Genomic DNA, 16,978 nt, shown 5'->3' with positions numbered 1-16,978 from the left:
ACTAGCCATCGCTTTGGATTCTGAAGAGTACCTTCGTTGACGCTTGGGGAACGTATGTGTCGAAGTGAACGTTGTGGTCCCAGAACTCATTGTTGTTGGTATCGATGTGCTGATTCCACTCATTCCATTCACTTGATTCGAGCCATCTGTACCGACATTTAGCGCTGCTCCTGTAGGCGTGGTTGGTGCAGAACTAGCGTTCGAAGAGTTCAGAGGACCCGAGTTTGGGAGATTGAGATTCATTGACTCCTTCTTGTCTTGAGTACTAGTTGCCGAGTTGAGCTCTATACTTTTACGCCGCTGTGCATTCTTCGTTGGCTTGTTCGGTGCATGCAGGTCGTCTGAGGATTTTGAAGCTTGCGTAGAAACAGAGCTAGATCCATCAGTGGATTCTCCATTTACTCCAGCTGTCTGCCCAGTACTAGCATTAGCTCCGTTTTGGCTCGTGCTGTTACTGGCATTCGCATTGTTTCGGTTTCGTTTCTTGATAACGTCTGTTTTGAGACTGAGCGGGCGGACAACGCCATGCAACTTCAGGAAGAGACCACAGGCATTGCAAAGTGGCAGACCTTCTGGGTTACGACGCCAAAGAGGTGTGTTCTGAGTACTGCAGTTGGTACATTTTGTGGGTATCAGTGGTACAGAAGATGCATTATCTGTAGCGGAATTAGAAGTCGAGATCGAGGTTGAGCTCGAGTTGGGGGTCGAAGTTGATGTTTCAGAAGGATTGTTATTCGGTGTAGAATTAGCAGGTTTCTCAGAGGATTCCTCGGAAAATGCTTTGGCCGTTGAAGTATCAGCTTTTATTTCTGCAGACTGACGAGCATGTGCACGAGAGCGCTTTCCAGGAACGATAGATGAGCTTGATGATGTTGGTGGTGTCTTTTTAGTGATGGGTGGACTGTCAGTGGTCCATGCAGGTTCCTGGTGGTTAGAGCTTAATGAGCTTGGGGGTATTGATATTGGTGGTTTCTCAGCCTCATCTGTGTCCATATTCGCATCTTCTCTCATAACACTGTCCGAAGGAGTCGATTGACTGATAGCAATCCCATTTGAATCAAAGGAAGCCGTCTGTTCGCTAAAGAAAGTGCCCGGCTGGCTGGTAAAAGGCAGCAGCTGTGCCGGGTCGATGAACCCGGAAGGCTGTCCTGTTTGAGAGGTAGCATTCAAATCATTTGCCGCATTGAAAAACCGTGCGTCCAAAAGCTCGGGATCCTGGATAAACCCAGATGTACCATCAACTCCCCCAAAGTTCATCATGGAGATCAAATCTCCATAATTTACTTCACCAAACGCATTAGTCCCTTGTTGTAACTGCTGCTGAAGAAGCTGTTGCTGTAAAAGATGCTGCTGTTGCTGCTGTTGCTGTTGCTGTTGTTGTTGTTGTTGCTGCTGCTGTTGAGCAGCTGCAGCGAGTAAATAGTCGGGATAAAAAATATTTTGATTTGACGTGGCAAGGGTATTCGCGCCTAAAAGATTGTCATCTGTAGTGTAGTCAGGTACACTTTCAGTCTTAATACCAAAGGAAGGAGCACTGGATGGATTTACCAAGAGCTTCTTTTGGGTCGGAGACTCTTGCTTAACAGGTACTTCATCTCCAGATTTTGATCTGGCTTTTGATTTGACTTTTGGTCTCTCTGAGGATTGGGTGGGGAAGACTGTTGTTGGGGAGGAAGGACGGGAAGATTCAAAGTCTGAGTCACCTGATGAAGCATCGTGAGGGATATTGATGCTTCCGAGGTATGGGTTGGGCATAGGGCTGCGGAATGTGCCTGCTGCTACTGACTGGAGGTTTGTTTGTTTGGCCGCCTGTGACTGAGTAATTTTATCTGTTGCTGATCCCGACGACGCCTGTTTTTTTTTTTAAGAAAAAAAAAAAAAAAAAAAAAAAAAAGTTAGAATAGAGGATAGTAACTGTAGTATGAGCATAGGACAATAAATTTACATATGCTTGCATTTAATTTACCTTGCCCTGGTAACTTGATAGTCGGTGTGTGCTATTGCGTGAACTTGAATGTCCAGATTTACTTCCTGTAGAGCTTCGAGAAAGGGTCGGCCTACTACTGCTTCCAGAGCTTCTATTACTTCCAACAGAGTTGAATGTAGTGCCAGCACCAGCGCCAAAATCTATAGAGATGGAGTTGGTTGGTGAGGGTGTCACTCCATTCATAAACGACCCTGTTGTGGGGCTTCTGCTTGGCTGGTTGGAATTATTATTATTGAAATAGCTATTGTTAGTGTTGGTGACGTTGATGTTGTTGCTGACAGACGATTTCTTTTGGCGGGAGGAAGGGGAAACAGATGAAAATTTGAAACCATTTTTCTGTGAGCTTGGAGGACTCTTGATGGGTGTCATCGTTGGAATACCACTAAACCTCATCTCTCTGGGCGAAGACGCTGTAGAAGACGCGTTCGATTGGGAGCCGTGGTCGTCGTCAGAGTCGGATTGCATAGTCGCATCATAAAATCCTGAGGTAGTACCGTGATGATTTGGTGCAGGAATGGCGATGCTCATGCTAGGCATGGGTTTGGAGCTCATGGTATCCATATGACTACAATTTTATCAGTAAATACGACACAATCATAGAGATAATAATGAGTAAAAAGGATCAATGCAGATGACTGGAGGGTCGCTCTTCCTAAAACGCTGTAATCAAGGCATCATGCTTTTCATGATGGACAACATGGCTCAATGTGATATTTAATATACCTTGGTTGACCAGCGGGGACAGGACATTCCAGCTCCATACTTTGTTCCCGCTCCTTGTCTTCCTTTTCCTTATTCTTCTTATGCAATGTCATAGCCATCATACGCCAGGTGAGATTCTCAAGCCGTTTCCCGTTAGGCAAAGAGTCTTTTGCCTTGGTATACAAGCGCCAGACTTGAGCAGCTAATGGATCCTCTTTCGCCTGCTTGACAGCCTCGTCCTCTTCAGAAGTCTCCTCATTAGTAGCCTCACTCGTAGGATGGACATTATGATAGTCAGTTCCGGATATAGGGCCTGGCGATCCCACCTCGGAAGGGTGCTTTTTCCTTGGTTTTGGTTTTGGGAAATCAATGGTGGAGGAGAGTAGAGACTCAGGGAGGCGAGCTGCAGAGGCGGGTTTTTTGCCCTTGGAGCCAGACCTATAGCTGCCGTCGTGAGAGGGTGCGGGGGATGAGGGAGAAGAGGGCGTGGGCGAGGCGTGATCGTAGCCTGGTGAAGTTGGGTAGTGTGGTGAATTATGATTCATGGCGGTGGAATGCTGGTTGTCAGTGGTTTATTCCTGTCTTTAGCAATGGATGTGGAATAGGCCAGAACAAAACCACTGCCTAGAAGGAACAAGTTTTGAGGAAAAAAAAGAAAAAGAACGAAGGGTAAGGATGGTTAGAACAAGTGGCAAGGGCAAAGTGTAATAGGAGGACAAGGATGGATAGAAAGTGATTGTGTTTAATGGCAACATCAATCAACTCTAAAAAAAGAAAAGACTGAAAATGTTGGATCCTTGATTGTGCATTAAGGATTTTAACGAGTATTATTTTTTTTATTTTTTAATTCCTGTTGGGGAGGTTTCAGTGGAGAGAAGAAAACGGACAGCGAAGGAAATTTCAGTGGAGGCTGAGGATGAATTGCAAATATGAAAAAGGGCGTATGCTTACAAGACAAAAAAAAAAGGGGGGGGGGGATGGAAGCGAAGGGAGATGCAATTTGCAATGATGAAAATGGAAGAAAATGATTATATGAAGGAAGGAAGGAAGAAAATGAAATGAAGGAGGAAATGAAATGAATAAAGAAAAGTATTTTTTGACGATGGAATGTGTTGGTTGGTCAACGTCCTTTCAAGAACGGATAGAGAACAAAGAGGGTGTTTGTGTGTAGATGAATAACCAAGCCATTGATTCTACTTTGTATTAAGGTGAGCTGCAGGAAAATGAGAATTGGGTAAACAGGAAAAGAGGAAGATAAAACAGGAAAGCAGATAAACAGGGGCAACCTGTGTGTGGGGAAGAGTCCCTGATAATGTTGGACAAGCAATCGACATTCGGGGCAACGCAAATGTGTTTTTTTGGTTCCTGCCATTGAAAATTGCTACTAAACCCAAAGGAGTCAACAGTGCAACAGTTTGGCTGATATTGAAGGCTTTCTTTTTGACTTTGTTTTTTCTTTTTCTTTTCTTTTTTCTTTTCTTTCTCACTAACTGGCCTACTGGTCTACTGGTCTACTGGTCTACTGGTCAAAGAAGGATTGCAATGGTGGTGGCAAAAGAGAAGTAGGAGGTACCATCATCATAATAATAATAATAATAACTAATAATAATAATAACTAATAATAATAATAACTAATAATGATAGTAATAATGATAATAACTACTAATAATAATAACAATAACAATAACAATAACAATAATAAAAGTAAAAGTAATAAATAGGAATAGAGGTGAGAAATTCTACATGTACATTACATTCTTGTGTGTGAGGAGAAGGAAGAAAGGGGGACGTGTCTTTTCAAGGGAATATTAAGAGATGCAAGTGGGGGACAGGCTGCAAAAGATGAGAGCACTGACAGGATAGAAAAGATTATGATGTTGTGATTTATGAAGTATGCGTCTGTATGATGTTACGGAGTGTACGGGGCTTTTTTTTTTTTTTTTTTTCTTTTGGGATATCTCAAATGCATGCATTGGGAAAGAAAAAAAAAAAAAAAAAAAAAAAAGAGAGAGAGAGAGAGAAAGAATTGGTCTAGGGAGTGCAAAGTACAAAGAAGAATAGGAGAGGAAAAAAAAAAAAAAAAAAAAAAAAAGACACCAGGAAAAGGGGTTGCAAAGAAGAATGTGTACATGTGTACATGTGATTTGCATGAGAATGGAGGCAATCGTGTCAGGCAAAGTCAGAAGAGGAGGTTTGTTACCTGTGCAAAGAAGAAGAAGAGAGAAAGAAAGAAAGGGAGAGTGAAGGTAAATGAAAGGAACAGAATGACTACAGAAACGAAAGAAGCAGGTGGGATGAAAGGAAAATGGATCGACAGCAAGATGAGGAAAACCAAAAAGGACTAAAAGGAATAAAGGATGCAACAGATACACCACAGGAACAATGGTCGATGCTTTTTTTTTTTTTTTTCTGCGTGAGTGTGACGGAAGAAAGAAAAAAGAGAAGAGCTTTGCCTTTCGGTTTGTGTTGGCGAGGGGCTGTATAGATCTCGAGATGGTCATGAAAAGATCGGGAGTAATATGAAAATACAGATAATTGACCATGTCTGGTCTTAATTTGCTGACGACCACTCCACATGACATGAGATCTGTGCTCGTCTTCTTATTTGTGCTGGATCTAATTAAACTCAACTACATCACACAAGCCAATCTTAAAGGCACAGCATCGTCGTCAAAAGATGGTTCTTTATTTATTCAGATTACTATAGCAGTTATCATGCATGAAAAAAAAAAAAAAAAAAAAAAGTGTATCTTGAACTTTACTGATGGACAACTGTGTCAGGGTTCAATCGGAAATCGCTGAAAGTAAGGAAAAAGAAAAAAATACTGGATTAGAATCATAGAATCCCAGATACAAACAAAAAATTTTTTAAGAAAAGAAAAAAAAAAAAAAAAAAAAAAAAAAAAGTATTGTCCTAGCTTTGAATGCTTACATAAATCCAAGACTTCCATCTGAGCTCATCGAGGTCATAAGCGATCGCTTTGGGTGAAAGGCTGCTTTGAAGACGCGTTTCTCTATGTTCACAAGCGTTTGCAGTGTTTGCAATGCTAGTCAATTGACTCCTAAAGACTAATTTCTTTCTTTTTCTTTTAATGGCTCACTTTTTGTCAAAACGTTAATTCTTACCATGAACATCAATTGATTGGCCTGCACCTCGATGGACATCCTTCCATCGAATATCCCAGATATTGATCTTGGATTCAATCTGCATTCCACTGCTAACGATAGCACCAGCAGGGTGCCAAGATGGCAATATCTGCTTTGAAAGTCTGTCCGCACTGTCAAACCCGAACTCGAGAACTGGCGTTTCAAACCTTACTCGGGTATCATGCAGCAACAGCTGGTTATGCGTTGTAGCTTGGCTTATCAAAAACAAATTCGGATCCACAGGATTCTGCAGGATGGAATTGATTCGACCATCCTTGTTTTTGTACTCCACTACAATCTCTGATCGGACCATGTCAAAGCCAATAACTCTACAGTCGCACCCTCCCGAATAGAGGACATTGCTTTGCGAAGCATAGCATAAAGCTTGTATCGTACTAGTGTGCTTATTATGAAGGGGGCTTTGTTGGATCGGAGTACGATTTCCGTCCGTATATTGTGATGCAAACTGCCATTTGACCTGCAAGTGAGAAAAAAAAAAAAATAAAAATAAAAATTAAATAAACACAAAAAAAAAAAAAAAAAAAAAATTAATACAAGAAATCCTTGAGCCCTGACATTTTATCATCATAAACGAGTCTCATGCAAAGTACCGCAAAAGACTAAACTTACAATTTGCTTATCCACACCAGCAGTAACCAGAGACATCCCATTCATATCTTCAATTAAAGAGCTAACACACACAATACCACCTCTGCTCCCATCATGAGGTGATTCTCTTAAAGGTTGAATTGTCCAAGAGATCGAGGTAGCACTCATCCCTAAGGCTGATCTATACGGTTTGGCTTTCTCAACATGAACAAGTGCCAATTGATGCTGGAGTGGGACACCTTCCTTGTGAGCACTTGCTATAGCTAGCGTATTTTGACCCACCCAGCACATATCCTCACACCATGGTTGGTTCAGGTGGCTTCGAGGAATTGTCGAGATCAGATGACGGTTCTCGAGATCCCAGAATTGAATAGACCTACAAATACACATAGCGTACGATATCCACTCTTAGTACAAGTACAAGTAGCAATTTGATCCGCATTACTAACGCGTATTAAAGAAATAAAAATAAACCATGCAGCGTACCCATCCAAGGAGTTAGCCACCATAACCTCTTCCATATCAGCTCCAGCAATTGAAGAATGCATAACCATATTTCTTGGCTTCCTCGCAAAAGCCTTATTACGGATATCGGCATGAATGTTTGTAAAAGTCTCCACGACATTAGACGCAGCAATCCTGATGCGGTCGTCATGCAAGGATGGCCCGGCAGTAGAGTGCTCTCTTTTCGGAACTCTATCTCGGTCGGACGTTGAGAATACAGGTCTCTGAGTCTGCTCACGATGAGATTGAGCTGATCGGGATGGAGAAGGTGGTTGTGGCAAGCCTTGAGTTCTCTTTGTTGTTGTCATAGAAACAGTATTTCTAACAAATGATGCCAATGTGACTCTGTCATTGCTGTTTGGAATACTAGGCCGTCTTGTAAGGGATGTCCGATCCGAGCCAGGACTCGCGACCAGCGTATGCTCACTCATATGACGGAAACGTCTCTCGAGTTTTCTGCTAAGATCCCTAATTTTTTTAGATGAGGTTTTGACTTTATCACTGTATTTTGCATGTTTGGTTCGAGTGCGCTCCAACTAGTTGATACATTTAAAAAAGTACAATGCCAATGAGATTTGTGCAGACAATTAAAAGCATGAACACATGTCCTTATGCAGTCATAATCAAGAAACCCATACCTCAAGCATCAGATCATGAATAACACCATGCATCTTGAGTGCAGAGGCATTCGTCGTTTGTAGCTGTTCATGATCCGAATCCTCAGAGCTGGACGACTCAGAGTCCGAGGTTGATTCTGCTGAAGAGGAATCTTCTTCTTTTGTCGACTTTTTTCGTAATCTCCTGGATAAATCAGGTGATTGACTACTTCTGGGCCTCTTTTGACGACTATCTTCTCCTCGCTGGGGCATCATTTCGGAGGGTGTGGCTGAAGTGGTGGCCTGCGTTGACACTGGAGGTTGAGTTGAGGCTGGAGCAGGGACTTGGGTTGAGGTAGAACTTGAAGAGGAGGGTGGGTTCCTGTCTCGTTGGAAGACGGAGGTGGCGAGTAAGGAGAGAGGGATAAGAGGTTTACCATCCATACTGGAAAGAGATTTTGTGTGTTCAAATTATATTCGTCGTCAGTTGCCACCAAAAATTTAGGCACAAAAAAAAAGCTGTTCTTCTTCTTTAATTGATTATTGGTTTATCAAAATTTGTATTCAACGGGTACAAATAAGCATACAGAACAGAGCAGTGCAGCAATCGAGATGGTACGACAAGGAATGAATTGAAAGTGGAATGAGAACGAATGAAACAAAGAAAATAAAGACCTTTCTTTTTTCTTTTCTTTTCTTTCTTTCTTTCTTTTTTTTTTTTTCTAGGCGGAGCTGTGTTCTGTTGTTCTGTCTTTTTTAGAAAAAAGGTGTGGATACCAAAGTGGCTTTGTCTAGAATACGAGAGCTAATTTATATATTATACTTTATGCTTCTAATGAGATGTTATTAGGCTCGTCACCAGCCTGAGGGTGCAGATGCACATCCTGAAAGGCAAATGTGGCTTGCTCTTGCAGACACTACTCTCTCACTCAGGCTGGTGGTGACCCTAAGATGTTATTACAATATTTGAACCGTTCATTCGGATATTTGGTATTTGGGGCCTACCTGAGCAATTGTCCATAACTGTTATCTGTCGATTGCGGATGAACGCTCATAATGGGATTACGGCTCTGCAGTTTTTTGGCTGTAACACAAATAAAGGCCTTCAGACTCATAGAACTAGCCTTGCAGTCCGAATAGGAATGTTTAAGCTTACAAAGGATAGGGCAAAATACTGACGGCCGAAGTTTGTAAACCCAATGCAATCGAGTTTTAATTGAACATGGTATTGTGGGCCTCGTTGCTTCGGCCTGCCAAGATTGAGTCCATTGTGCCTGTCGTGTCACATCCGCAGTGTTGCTTGTTGTTCCCCTCAATTTCACTCACTTTCCTGAGGTTGCGTCGCGAAACTCCTTTTTGTTCAAGTCTCTTTTCGCATCTACACTGACCATGCACGGCCTTTCAGACTTTGTCTTCACTCGAATGCTCAATGAGGACCCTGTCCTCAAGACGATCGCTATTCTCGGCACATTACCATCACCAACAGACAATAGTCTTGTACAGCCTGCCATCTTGCTCATTGAAAAGACTCATTTCGCAATACAAACCACTGACAGTGACATTACTCAACGCATCTCGGATCTAATCTCCACTGGCAGTAATGACATTTACAATTGGTGGAATGCCATCCTCTCTCCGGGAAAAAGCAATGACCCTGATCTGAAAATGACCGTTATTTATCCGGCCACTGAGGCTGTAAGGAACTTGGCACAGTAAAAACAAAATCAATCATTCTCTTTAGCGAACTTTAATATTGACGCGACGCGTAACATTGTTTGAATAACATAGCATATTGCCAAGTACTCGCACCAAACTCGTAAGATGATCACAGAGACTGCTGAGGTCTACAGGACGGCTGTATTACCATGGATCGAGAGTCAGCCCAAGAGCAGAATCCAATGGGTGGAGAATATTCTAAGTGGTCTTAAAGAGCAAGAGAATGTCCTCTTTCGAGATAACGATCCCAATACGGGATTCATTATTTTGCCTGACAGGTATATTGTCAAGATCAGCTTTGAGATTGTCGCTTTTAATTTTTAATTTTTATATTAATTTGTTGAAACAATCATTCCTTCTGCGATTGTAGTAAATGGGACAAACGAACATTGTCCTCGCTCTATTTATTGGCCATCTCACAGAGGTCGGATGTACGTTCCCTGCGCGATCTTAGGCCAGAGCATCTGCCCATGCTTAAAAATATTCGAGACAAGGTTCTGGCTATGGTCCCTGAAAAATTCCCCGGTGTAGCCTCTGATGAAATCCGCATGTTTGTACACTACCATCCCAGTTACTGTAAGTTTCCGATATCCAAATGTTCTCACCTCTTCTGTTAGTAATATTATGAAGCGCGTAAATATTAATGCCAAATATTGCCGTGTGTGTATATGTATATGTATGTATGTGTGTCTAGATCACTTCCATGTCCATATAACATATGTGACAGCTCATGTTCCAGGCAGCACTGTCGGCCAGTCTCACCTGCTGGACACCATTATAGATAACATTGAGAATATTGATCGGGAGTATTACAGCAAGGCTTCGCTTCGTTTTGCTTTGGGCGTCAACCATCCCATTTATGAGATAATTACCAAGTCCCAGATCGCAAACTGATGGACGTCACAAGCCCATTTCGATGTGCAACTAGACTACGCATATAACTTTCTGGTCCAACATATGATAGTAAATATATATATATTTGCTCTTTTTTTTTTATTTTTTTTTATCAGCCCAATGTTCATGGCTGAGGCTCAAAAAAAAAAAAAGAAAAAAAAAAGAAAAGAAAATCGTTAATCCGAATGTCGTTACGAGGAAGATTTGCTCGTCTCTAGTCTTTTTCTTTTTTATTCTTTAACCCCTGATCAACCAATTGGCGTTGGAGACTTGAATAAAAAGGTCGATTCCACTCATACTACCATGTTTGGTCAGTCCGCATGAAAGCCTCCTCTTCATGCTCGTTTTCTTTTTTTTTTTTTTTTTTTTTTTTTTTCATCCTGCGGTCCAGACAATTGACAACGATGTCGGATTATCAATATGCAGTTGAGCTGTTTTTTTGTTTGTTTGTTTCCACGGATGAAATCAATTCCGTACATTCGGAAGCTGTGCTCCAAATGAAGTTGTTCATTTTGCATGTGGACATGCAGTACATGTATATACATGAATCCCGAATCCTTTCTTTTCCTTTCTATTCTTCATCAAGAAAAAAAAAAAAAATTTTTTTTCTGTTGCCTTCGTCGATTTTCTTTTTTTTCTCTTCCCCCTTCCTATCCCTTCTCATCTTTGCCTTTCATTTCTTTCTTTCTTTCTTTCTTACACTCTTTGACCTAAAAGCGTGCTCTTATAAAACTTTTCTTCTCCAGCACAGAAATATATATTAACCCTCCTCCATTTTCTCCATTTCCTCAATTATTGATAAAATCGCTCTAAACCTTCCATTTAACTCTTCTTCAATTCTAGAAAGTTTCTTTGGAAGATTGTGAAATACATTAATGCCATAAACCCTTTTCGACTTTTAACAAACGGACAAATAACAGCATTCAGTTTTTTTCCCCCCCCCCTCCTCTTATTTTTTTTTTTTTTTTTTTTTTTTTTTTTTACAGATCACGCTAAAACCCGTATTTTTTTTTTTTTTTTTTTATTTATTTCAGGAACAGAACAGAAAGAGTTAACGGATGAATCTATCACCATCAGTGCAATTGAGGAGGAGATGCACGTCCCTCTCAATATCTTCCCACCACATGTACAAACAAAATCATAAACAAAAAGATCATTATGAACAACAACAACAACAACAATATGAGCTGCGCCCACCTTCAAGTAATTTCCTTCTTCAACTTTGTATCCTTTTCTGTGTGACGACATCCATGATGGCTTCTACAACGAATGCATACCCAATCATCGCACTTGATGAAGGCCATCGAGTTGGGGCAGCTCAATTCATGAACGGAACACATAATCCTATAAACGGCTTTGACGGTCCAGTGATCTTGGACGTTGGTCAGAAAACCAGAGTGACCTCCGAGAATGCCATCCTTGGGATCATCCTCATCGCCTTGGGTCTCGTCCAGGTCTTCTTTGGCTTCAGACTCATCCGCGCGACCCTGGTCGTAACCGGATTCGTATCCTGGGGTAAGTTCTTTGAAATGAAATGCAAAAAAAAAAAAAAAAAAAAAACTTTTTATTTTTATTTTTTTTATTTTGCTCCCTGAATTTTGGGGGTAGAGTAGGCAGAGCTCCTCCAAAAGACCACTCCACTCTGTCATCATCCTGCTCACACTTTTTATTCAATTACTAACTTACATGTATATATATATTATATGTATATTTGTATATATATTTCATAGCTTTTGCGGTCATCATTCTCATGGTGACTCTGAATTGGAACATCACGTATCTGCTCCTCAAACCTGAATACTATTATTTCTGGATGTGGTTCTTGGCAGGAATTGTCGGAGCGATCTTGTCATTCCGTTTCTGGGACCTCGGGGTAACGTTTTCTGGAGGGTTCGGAGGCTTTGCAGTCGCGGTTGTGATCATTGCAGCGACGAACCATACGATGTCCGGTGCGGGCCGGTACACACTTTTAGCAATCTTTATCCTCATTGGTGCAGCCATTGCCACATTCTTTGAACGAATCTCCATCATCATTGGGACCAGTTTCGGAGGAGCGTTCTTGTTCATGTATGGGGTCGATGAGTTTGCACAGGTCGGGTACAGAGAGATGTTGGTCATCTTTGAAATTGCGGGGAAATCTCTAGTCTACCATCCGAATTCTCGGGTGTATCTCATGTTGGGGGGCTGTCTCCTCTTGGCCTGTGTAGGGATCGCATGGGAATTCTGGCATCATGCAAAGCCTTTGTGGGTCAGTCGTGAAGCTGTCTTTAGGATCTATGGTCGACCTTTTGGGAAGAGACCCCACGCATTGGCAGGTCAGCGTTTTTCACAACATATTTCCCAGATGGATTGGTATACCTATCTGGTGGGCTGCCTCTGTCTAAGGAGAAAGACAGCAGAAGAAGTTCTCTACGAGGATTATGAGGAAAAGGAGATTGAAGACAGCGACTTTGTCGTCGTTGGAGCCACTGCTAGCCAAAGCCATCACAAGTTGCCATTGAAACTACCACCTCAGCCACATCCTCAACTCCAACTACCGCAATCACCACCTATGAAGGAGGAGGAAGACTCAATAGTCGTTATCGTTGAGGCGGAACATGGTATCAACAGTGGTAGCAGCGCTAACAGTTCAGGGAGTGAGAAACTGTCGGACTCTGAAACTATTGTTCCAGGTGAAAGTGGTATATCCTCCATTAAGCCACCGAGCCATGTCGATCCGCTTGTACCCGAGTCGTCACCATCACCATCACCATCACCATCACCATCACCATCACCATCAGTAGCGCCGGTCGAGGTTGTGGTGGAGGAAATAAGCTATCAGGATGACAGTGGTGAAGGGGTGGTGGTGCCTGCTGAGACGTATACAGAGTCGATTGTTCAGTCCAGTGATGGCACGGCTGTATCTGTATTAGAGACGAAGACAAGCACAATGTCAAGCAGCTCTTCTGAATCTCATGCCTGTCATAGTAGCTCGAGGAACGAGCAATACCAGTATCACCATCAAAGCTCATCTAGGATAGCTACTACTGCTACTACCACTACCATTACTACTACAATTGGCACTAACAGCAGTAGCAGTAATAGCACCGCTGCTGCTGCTGCTGTTGAAATGGTTTCATCTCAGTCCATCTCTTCGTCACAGACAGCTTTAGAACAACAACAACAACAACAGCAGCAGCAGCAGCAGCATGATCTTAACAGTAGTTTAAATGTGTCCTCAACTTCACGGACCGAAACTGTGCCTCATTCGGCGTTGCCTTCTCTGAACAGGTCTAGCATCGCTGTAACGTCGGAAAGTCATCATGTTTCCTCCACGTCGACATTTACTTCTTCCTCTTCATCATCAACAACCGTGACAAGGACTACAGCTACTGAGGGAGGGCAAATATGAAGGCTGCATCAGAAAAAAGAAGCAGCTTGAGCATTTTCCATTGTATTTAGACCAAGGAACAACTTGTATATAATATTCGCTGAATAAAAAAATAAGTAAATAAATAAAGTAGACTAGAATATGATTTTATTTTTTCATCTTTTCTTTTTATCTTACGATATGCATTTTCTGATCCGTCCTCCTTTTTTTTTTTTTTTTTTTTTTTTTTTAGACTTATGATTAATAGTTCTTCATGGCATCTGCAAAGATCTTCTCCAATGCTTCAGAACCCGTTTCTAATGGAGCCAGTTTAGTCACGCGGTGTTGAGGCAGCGTTCCCTTGACCAAGGCTGGGATATCGTCCTTGGTGTAACCCAAGGCCTCCAATCCATTGGGTACGCCTAGGTTCTCCAAAAACTTTGTCAATTGTTCGGCTAATAAGGGTCCTGCACTCTCGGCCTTCCGCACCTTGGATGAAACATCTGCGCCAAAGATCTCAGCCGCCTTGAAATGGCGATCAGGACATGCCTCGCCCGTGTACCGGAAGACTGCTGGTGCTGTTACCGCCACGGAGATTCCTAAAGTGGGGAAAAAAAAAAAAAAAAAAAAAAAATTAATGGAATATAAACGGCCATGCAAAGGGAGCAGGATGGATCACATTTAGTTGCCATTTCATTACCATGGGGAACGATCTTGTGATCGACATTGTACTCTGGATGTTTGTAGCTTTTGTTAAGTCCACTAATGGCTATAATTCAAAAAAAGGGTTTAAATTGATGAATAAAAATCCTAACTCTAGCTAGACCTTGCCTAAGAAAGAAAAAGAAAAAAAAAGAAAAAATGCGTAACTTACGATAGCTCATTCCATGACAGAGCTTCATGAAGTTTGGGGGGAGGAAAAATAAATTTTGGTTAGTGATTTATCCGAGGGAAATATTTTTTGCGACATTTTTTTTTTAATATTTTTACATTACATGAACACCCGCAGAGCCAAATCCAGTTCCGGCAGCAGAGGCAGCTAGACACATTTCAGCATTGGCCTCCTTATCCAAAGGATCATTAGCAGATCGTGCCAAGTACTTGACAGTCAATCTAAGGGCTTCCAAGGACCAAATGTCCGAAATTGGGTTGGATCCTTGATACGCTGGTCGTTCTGCTGGGTTAGTAGGACGGGGGGTGCGTTCGTTATAAGGTATGGCTGTGTAGGATTCGAGCGCATGGCACAGTACATCCAGACCTGAAGCAATTTTGACTTGGCGGGGCATGGTCTGTGTGTTGAGTGGATCGACAATTCCCAGGGTGGGTCGCAATTTACGATTGGCAATGCCTGTCTTCACATTCAGTGGTTTGTAATCAAAGATGGCCGTCCCCGTGGTCTCACTTCCTGTGCCAGCTGTTGTTGGAACTATTGGAGGGGCAGAAAAATTGATTTGAGAAATTTATGTGTGATATTCCCACGGTGCTTGTTCCCTGTCCCATTTTTTTTTTTTTTTTTTTTTTTTTTCACTCACAACTCCACTCTTCACTTTACCAGCAATCAATGGCGATAATGTCTTGTGGATCACGCTGCCCTTCCCGATCGGCGAATTCACAAACTCAAGTAGGTCTGCTTCAGGATAATGCATATACAGGTTGGCTGCTTTGCAGGTATCCATGACAGAGCCACCACCTACTGCCAAAAAGACGTCTGGTTTATGTTGCTTAGCAAAGTCAATGGCGTCCTGGAAGCTTTGGTCGGATGGTTCGACCCTTGTACGGTCATAGATTACGAATGGGACACCATTCGCCTTGAGAGACTCGACTACAGTCTTCATTACAGGCAACTTTGCAATGTTGGGATCGGTCATGACAAGCACCTTTTGCGCTTTCATATTGGCCAGATCCTGACCCACCTCTCTGGTCACCCCTTCACCAAAGCGCATGGTAGAGGAAGCCATTTCGAATGCATATTCTTTATCACTTTGAAGGTGGTCATGACCGCATTCTTGAGTGTGATGATGGTGTTTGGAAGTGTGATCATGTGGCTGTTGACTCTGAAGTGTCTGTTGTTGCTGTTGCTGTTGCTGTTGTCTTTGGACAGCGCGAGCATGGGAATGTGCAGGACAGGTACAAGACTTATTCATGAGTGAGATCAATGACCTGATCGATCCCTTTGAGGACTGAGCTACTCTGACAGCTGACATGGCTCTTAATATACACTTATATTTTTTGTTTCCTTAGCTCTGGAGAGTATGTGTGTGGCAGTATATGAATGAAAACAGAAGCAGCAGAAGAGAAAGAAAGTGAGAGAGAAATTCGTAAAAGAGATGAATGACGACGAAATAAATGAATGGATGGCTGAATGAGTGAATGTATAAATGAATGCGAGCGAGTTAAATGCAAGAACGTAAAGCGAGCCGAACGAGACTTCTCTCACGAATTGCTTGTGTTCCCCTAAGATTGTGTTCCCCCTCCCTCTCTCTTGGTTCGAGGAGTGAAGAACGCGTCTGTGCAATGTGTGTCTGTGTATTGCATTGTGTATTTGTGGTACGCGTTTTTTCACATGGAATCCGTAGTCAATGGAATATACAACTATGCAAATACGTTGGTACGAGTATCTTGTCTTTGGGGCACGACCTCATCGGTTGTCTGGGAGAATGTTACAAACGTGCAAAGCAAAAGGGTCCTGTCAAAGTCACGTCACATCTGATTCTGACCTGTGCTTTAAGGTTTATAGAGAGATTCTCTAAATGGGATTGAACTTGCAAAAGAAGTCGACTCGGAGATGTGGGAAGCTGTCTGATAACTCATAACTGAAACCTCATTTCTTTGGACTCGATCAAACCCATATAATCGACAATATTGCTGAATAGCATGTTCTTATAGTTCCTCATCACCTTGGGTGGTTATGGTGGTGATGGTGGTAATATGTGTGTGTTTGGAAAGATAGGCGACAAAAGAGGACGGTACGAATGAGCAAAGTAGAGAGGAAGAAATAATTAATTGTGGAGACAAAGGGTATCACCAGCTTTTTAGTAAAACTTAATTCAGGAGGAGATGGTGTGTCCGTGTGCGCGATTATAAAAAAAAGGCGCGTAGATACACGCGTCATATTGTCGATTAGACCACTTTGGTCCTCCAAGTGGAGTGCGTTTTTTATTTTTCCTTTTCAATCCGTTATCATCCGCTTCTTATCATTGTGTAGGAGAGTGCCATGTAGTTGTATATAGCTAACCTCTTATTCATTTCCGAATGTATCGAATTAGGGAAGAGGAGGAGGAGGAGGAGCAGGGGAACCTATTAGCTTGTTGTATATACATGCATGAGCCACGGGGTGAAAACCTTTTTTTTTTTTTTTTTTTTTTTTTTTTTTCGGTATTCTTGATGAAGGTTGTTTTTTTTCTTTCCTGGCTACAAAAAGCTCTTTTTTTTCATATTAGCACATGTACCACGGGGCTTTGAGTTGTACAAGGG

The 16,978-nt window shown here is 42.1% G+C and overlaps 5 protein-coding genes across 5 annotated transcripts; 2 read left to right on the top strand and 3 right to left on the bottom strand.

Annotated features, from left to right (window-relative positions):
- Positions 1-456: 456 nt before the first annotated feature.
- Positions 457-630, bottom strand: BCR41DRAFT_283392 (hypothetical protein; the record flags this gene model as incomplete). Its single annotated transcript, XM_022020253.1, has 1 exon — positions 457-630. A coding segment is annotated over one exon (174 nt), but the record flags the coding sequence as incomplete, so codon positions are not given.
- Positions 631-5,435: 4,805 nt separating this feature from the next.
- Positions 5,436-8,183, bottom strand: BCR41DRAFT_352191 (WD40-repeat-containing domain protein). Its single transcript, XM_022023914.1, has 6 exons — positions 7,588-8,183; positions 6,932-7,485; positions 6,467-6,821; positions 5,816-6,314; positions 5,622-5,703; positions 5,436-5,487 (listed from the first exon to the last, which is right to left on the bottom strand). Exons 1-6 carry the CDS (start codon positions 7,987-7,989, stop codon positions 5,448-5,450), a joined length of 1,932 nt encoding a protein of 643 aa, XP_021882116.1. The 5' UTR covers positions 7,990-8,183; the 3' UTR covers positions 5,436-5,447.
- A 661-nt stretch (positions 8,184-8,844) lies between these two features.
- Positions 8,845-10,273, top strand: BCR41DRAFT_321698 (HIT-like domain-containing protein). Its single transcript, XM_022021447.1, has 4 exons — positions 8,845-9,240; positions 9,334-9,539; positions 9,632-9,837; positions 9,956-10,273. The coding sequence occupies exons 1-4, from the start codon at positions 8,935-8,937 to the stop codon at positions 10,153-10,155; spliced, it is 918 nt and encodes a 305-aa protein (XP_021882115.1). The 5' UTR covers positions 8,845-8,934; the 3' UTR covers positions 10,156-10,273.
- A 913-nt stretch (positions 10,274-11,186) lies between these two features.
- Positions 11,187-13,660, top strand: BCR41DRAFT_421562 (hypothetical protein). Its single transcript, XM_022030047.1, has 2 exons — positions 11,187-11,670; positions 11,886-13,660. The coding sequence occupies exons 1-2, from the start codon at positions 11,214-11,216 to the stop codon at positions 13,544-13,546; spliced, it is 2,118 nt and encodes a 705-aa protein (XP_021882114.1). The 5' UTR covers positions 11,187-11,213; the 3' UTR covers positions 13,547-13,660.
- Positions 13,661-13,765: 105 nt separating this feature from the next.
- Positions 13,766-15,462, bottom strand: BCR41DRAFT_377555 (alcohol dehydrogenase, iron containing, 1; the record flags this gene model as incomplete). Its single annotated transcript, XM_022027111.1, has 5 exons — positions 13,766-14,103; positions 14,205-14,273; positions 14,379-14,400; positions 14,500-14,930; positions 15,057-15,462. 5 exons carry the CDS (start codon positions 15,460-15,462, stop codon positions 13,766-13,768), a joined length of 1,266 nt encoding a protein of 421 aa, XP_021882113.1.
- Between the last annotated feature and the right edge of the window lie 1,516 nt (positions 15,463-16,978).

The sequence above is a fragment of the Lobosporangium transversale genome (assembly GCF_002105155.1).
Source record: "Lobosporangium transversale strain NRRL 3116 chromosome Unknown BCR41scaffold_15, whole genome shotgun sequence".
NCBI lineage: Eukaryota > Fungi > Mortierellomycota > Mortierellomycetes > Mortierellales > Mortierellaceae > Lobosporangium > Lobosporangium transversale.
Note: the sequence above shows the minus strand (reverse complement) of the source record. Positions and strands in the feature narration are given on the sequence as shown.

Bases quoted from the DNA above. Each gene is read 5' to 3' on its own strand.
- BCR41DRAFT_421562 (XM_022030047.1), top strand. From the start codon at position 11,214: ATGAATCTATCACCATCAGTGCAATTGAGGAGGAGATGCACGTCCCTC. The intron at 11,671-11,885 runs GTAAGTTCTTTG...TATATTTCATAG, and splicing joins AACCGGATTCGTATCCTGGG to CTTTTGCGGTCATCATTCTC.
- BCR41DRAFT_352191 (XM_022023914.1), bottom strand. From the start codon at position 7,989: ATGGATGGTAAACCTCTTATCCCTCTCTCCTTACTCGCCACCTCCGTC. The intron at 7,486-7,587 runs GTATGGGTTTCT...TGTATCAACTAG, and splicing joins TTCATGATCTGATGCTTGAG to TTGGAGCGCACTCGAACCAA. The intron at 5,488-5,621 runs GTAAGCATTCAA...CCTTACTTTCAG, and splicing joins GATGGAAGTCTTGGATTTAT to CGATTTCCGATTGAACCCTG.
- BCR41DRAFT_321698 (XM_022021447.1), top strand. From the start codon at position 8,935: ATGCACGGCCTTTCAGACTTTGTCTTCACTCGAATGCTCAATGAGGAC. The intron at 9,540-9,631 runs GTATATTGTCAA...CTGCGATTGTAG, and splicing joins TTCATTATTTTGCCTGACAG to TAAATGGGACAAACGAACAT. The intron at 9,838-9,955 runs GTAAGTTTCCGA...ATGTGTGTCTAG, and splicing joins ACACTACCATCCCAGTTACT to ATCACTTCCATGTCCATATA.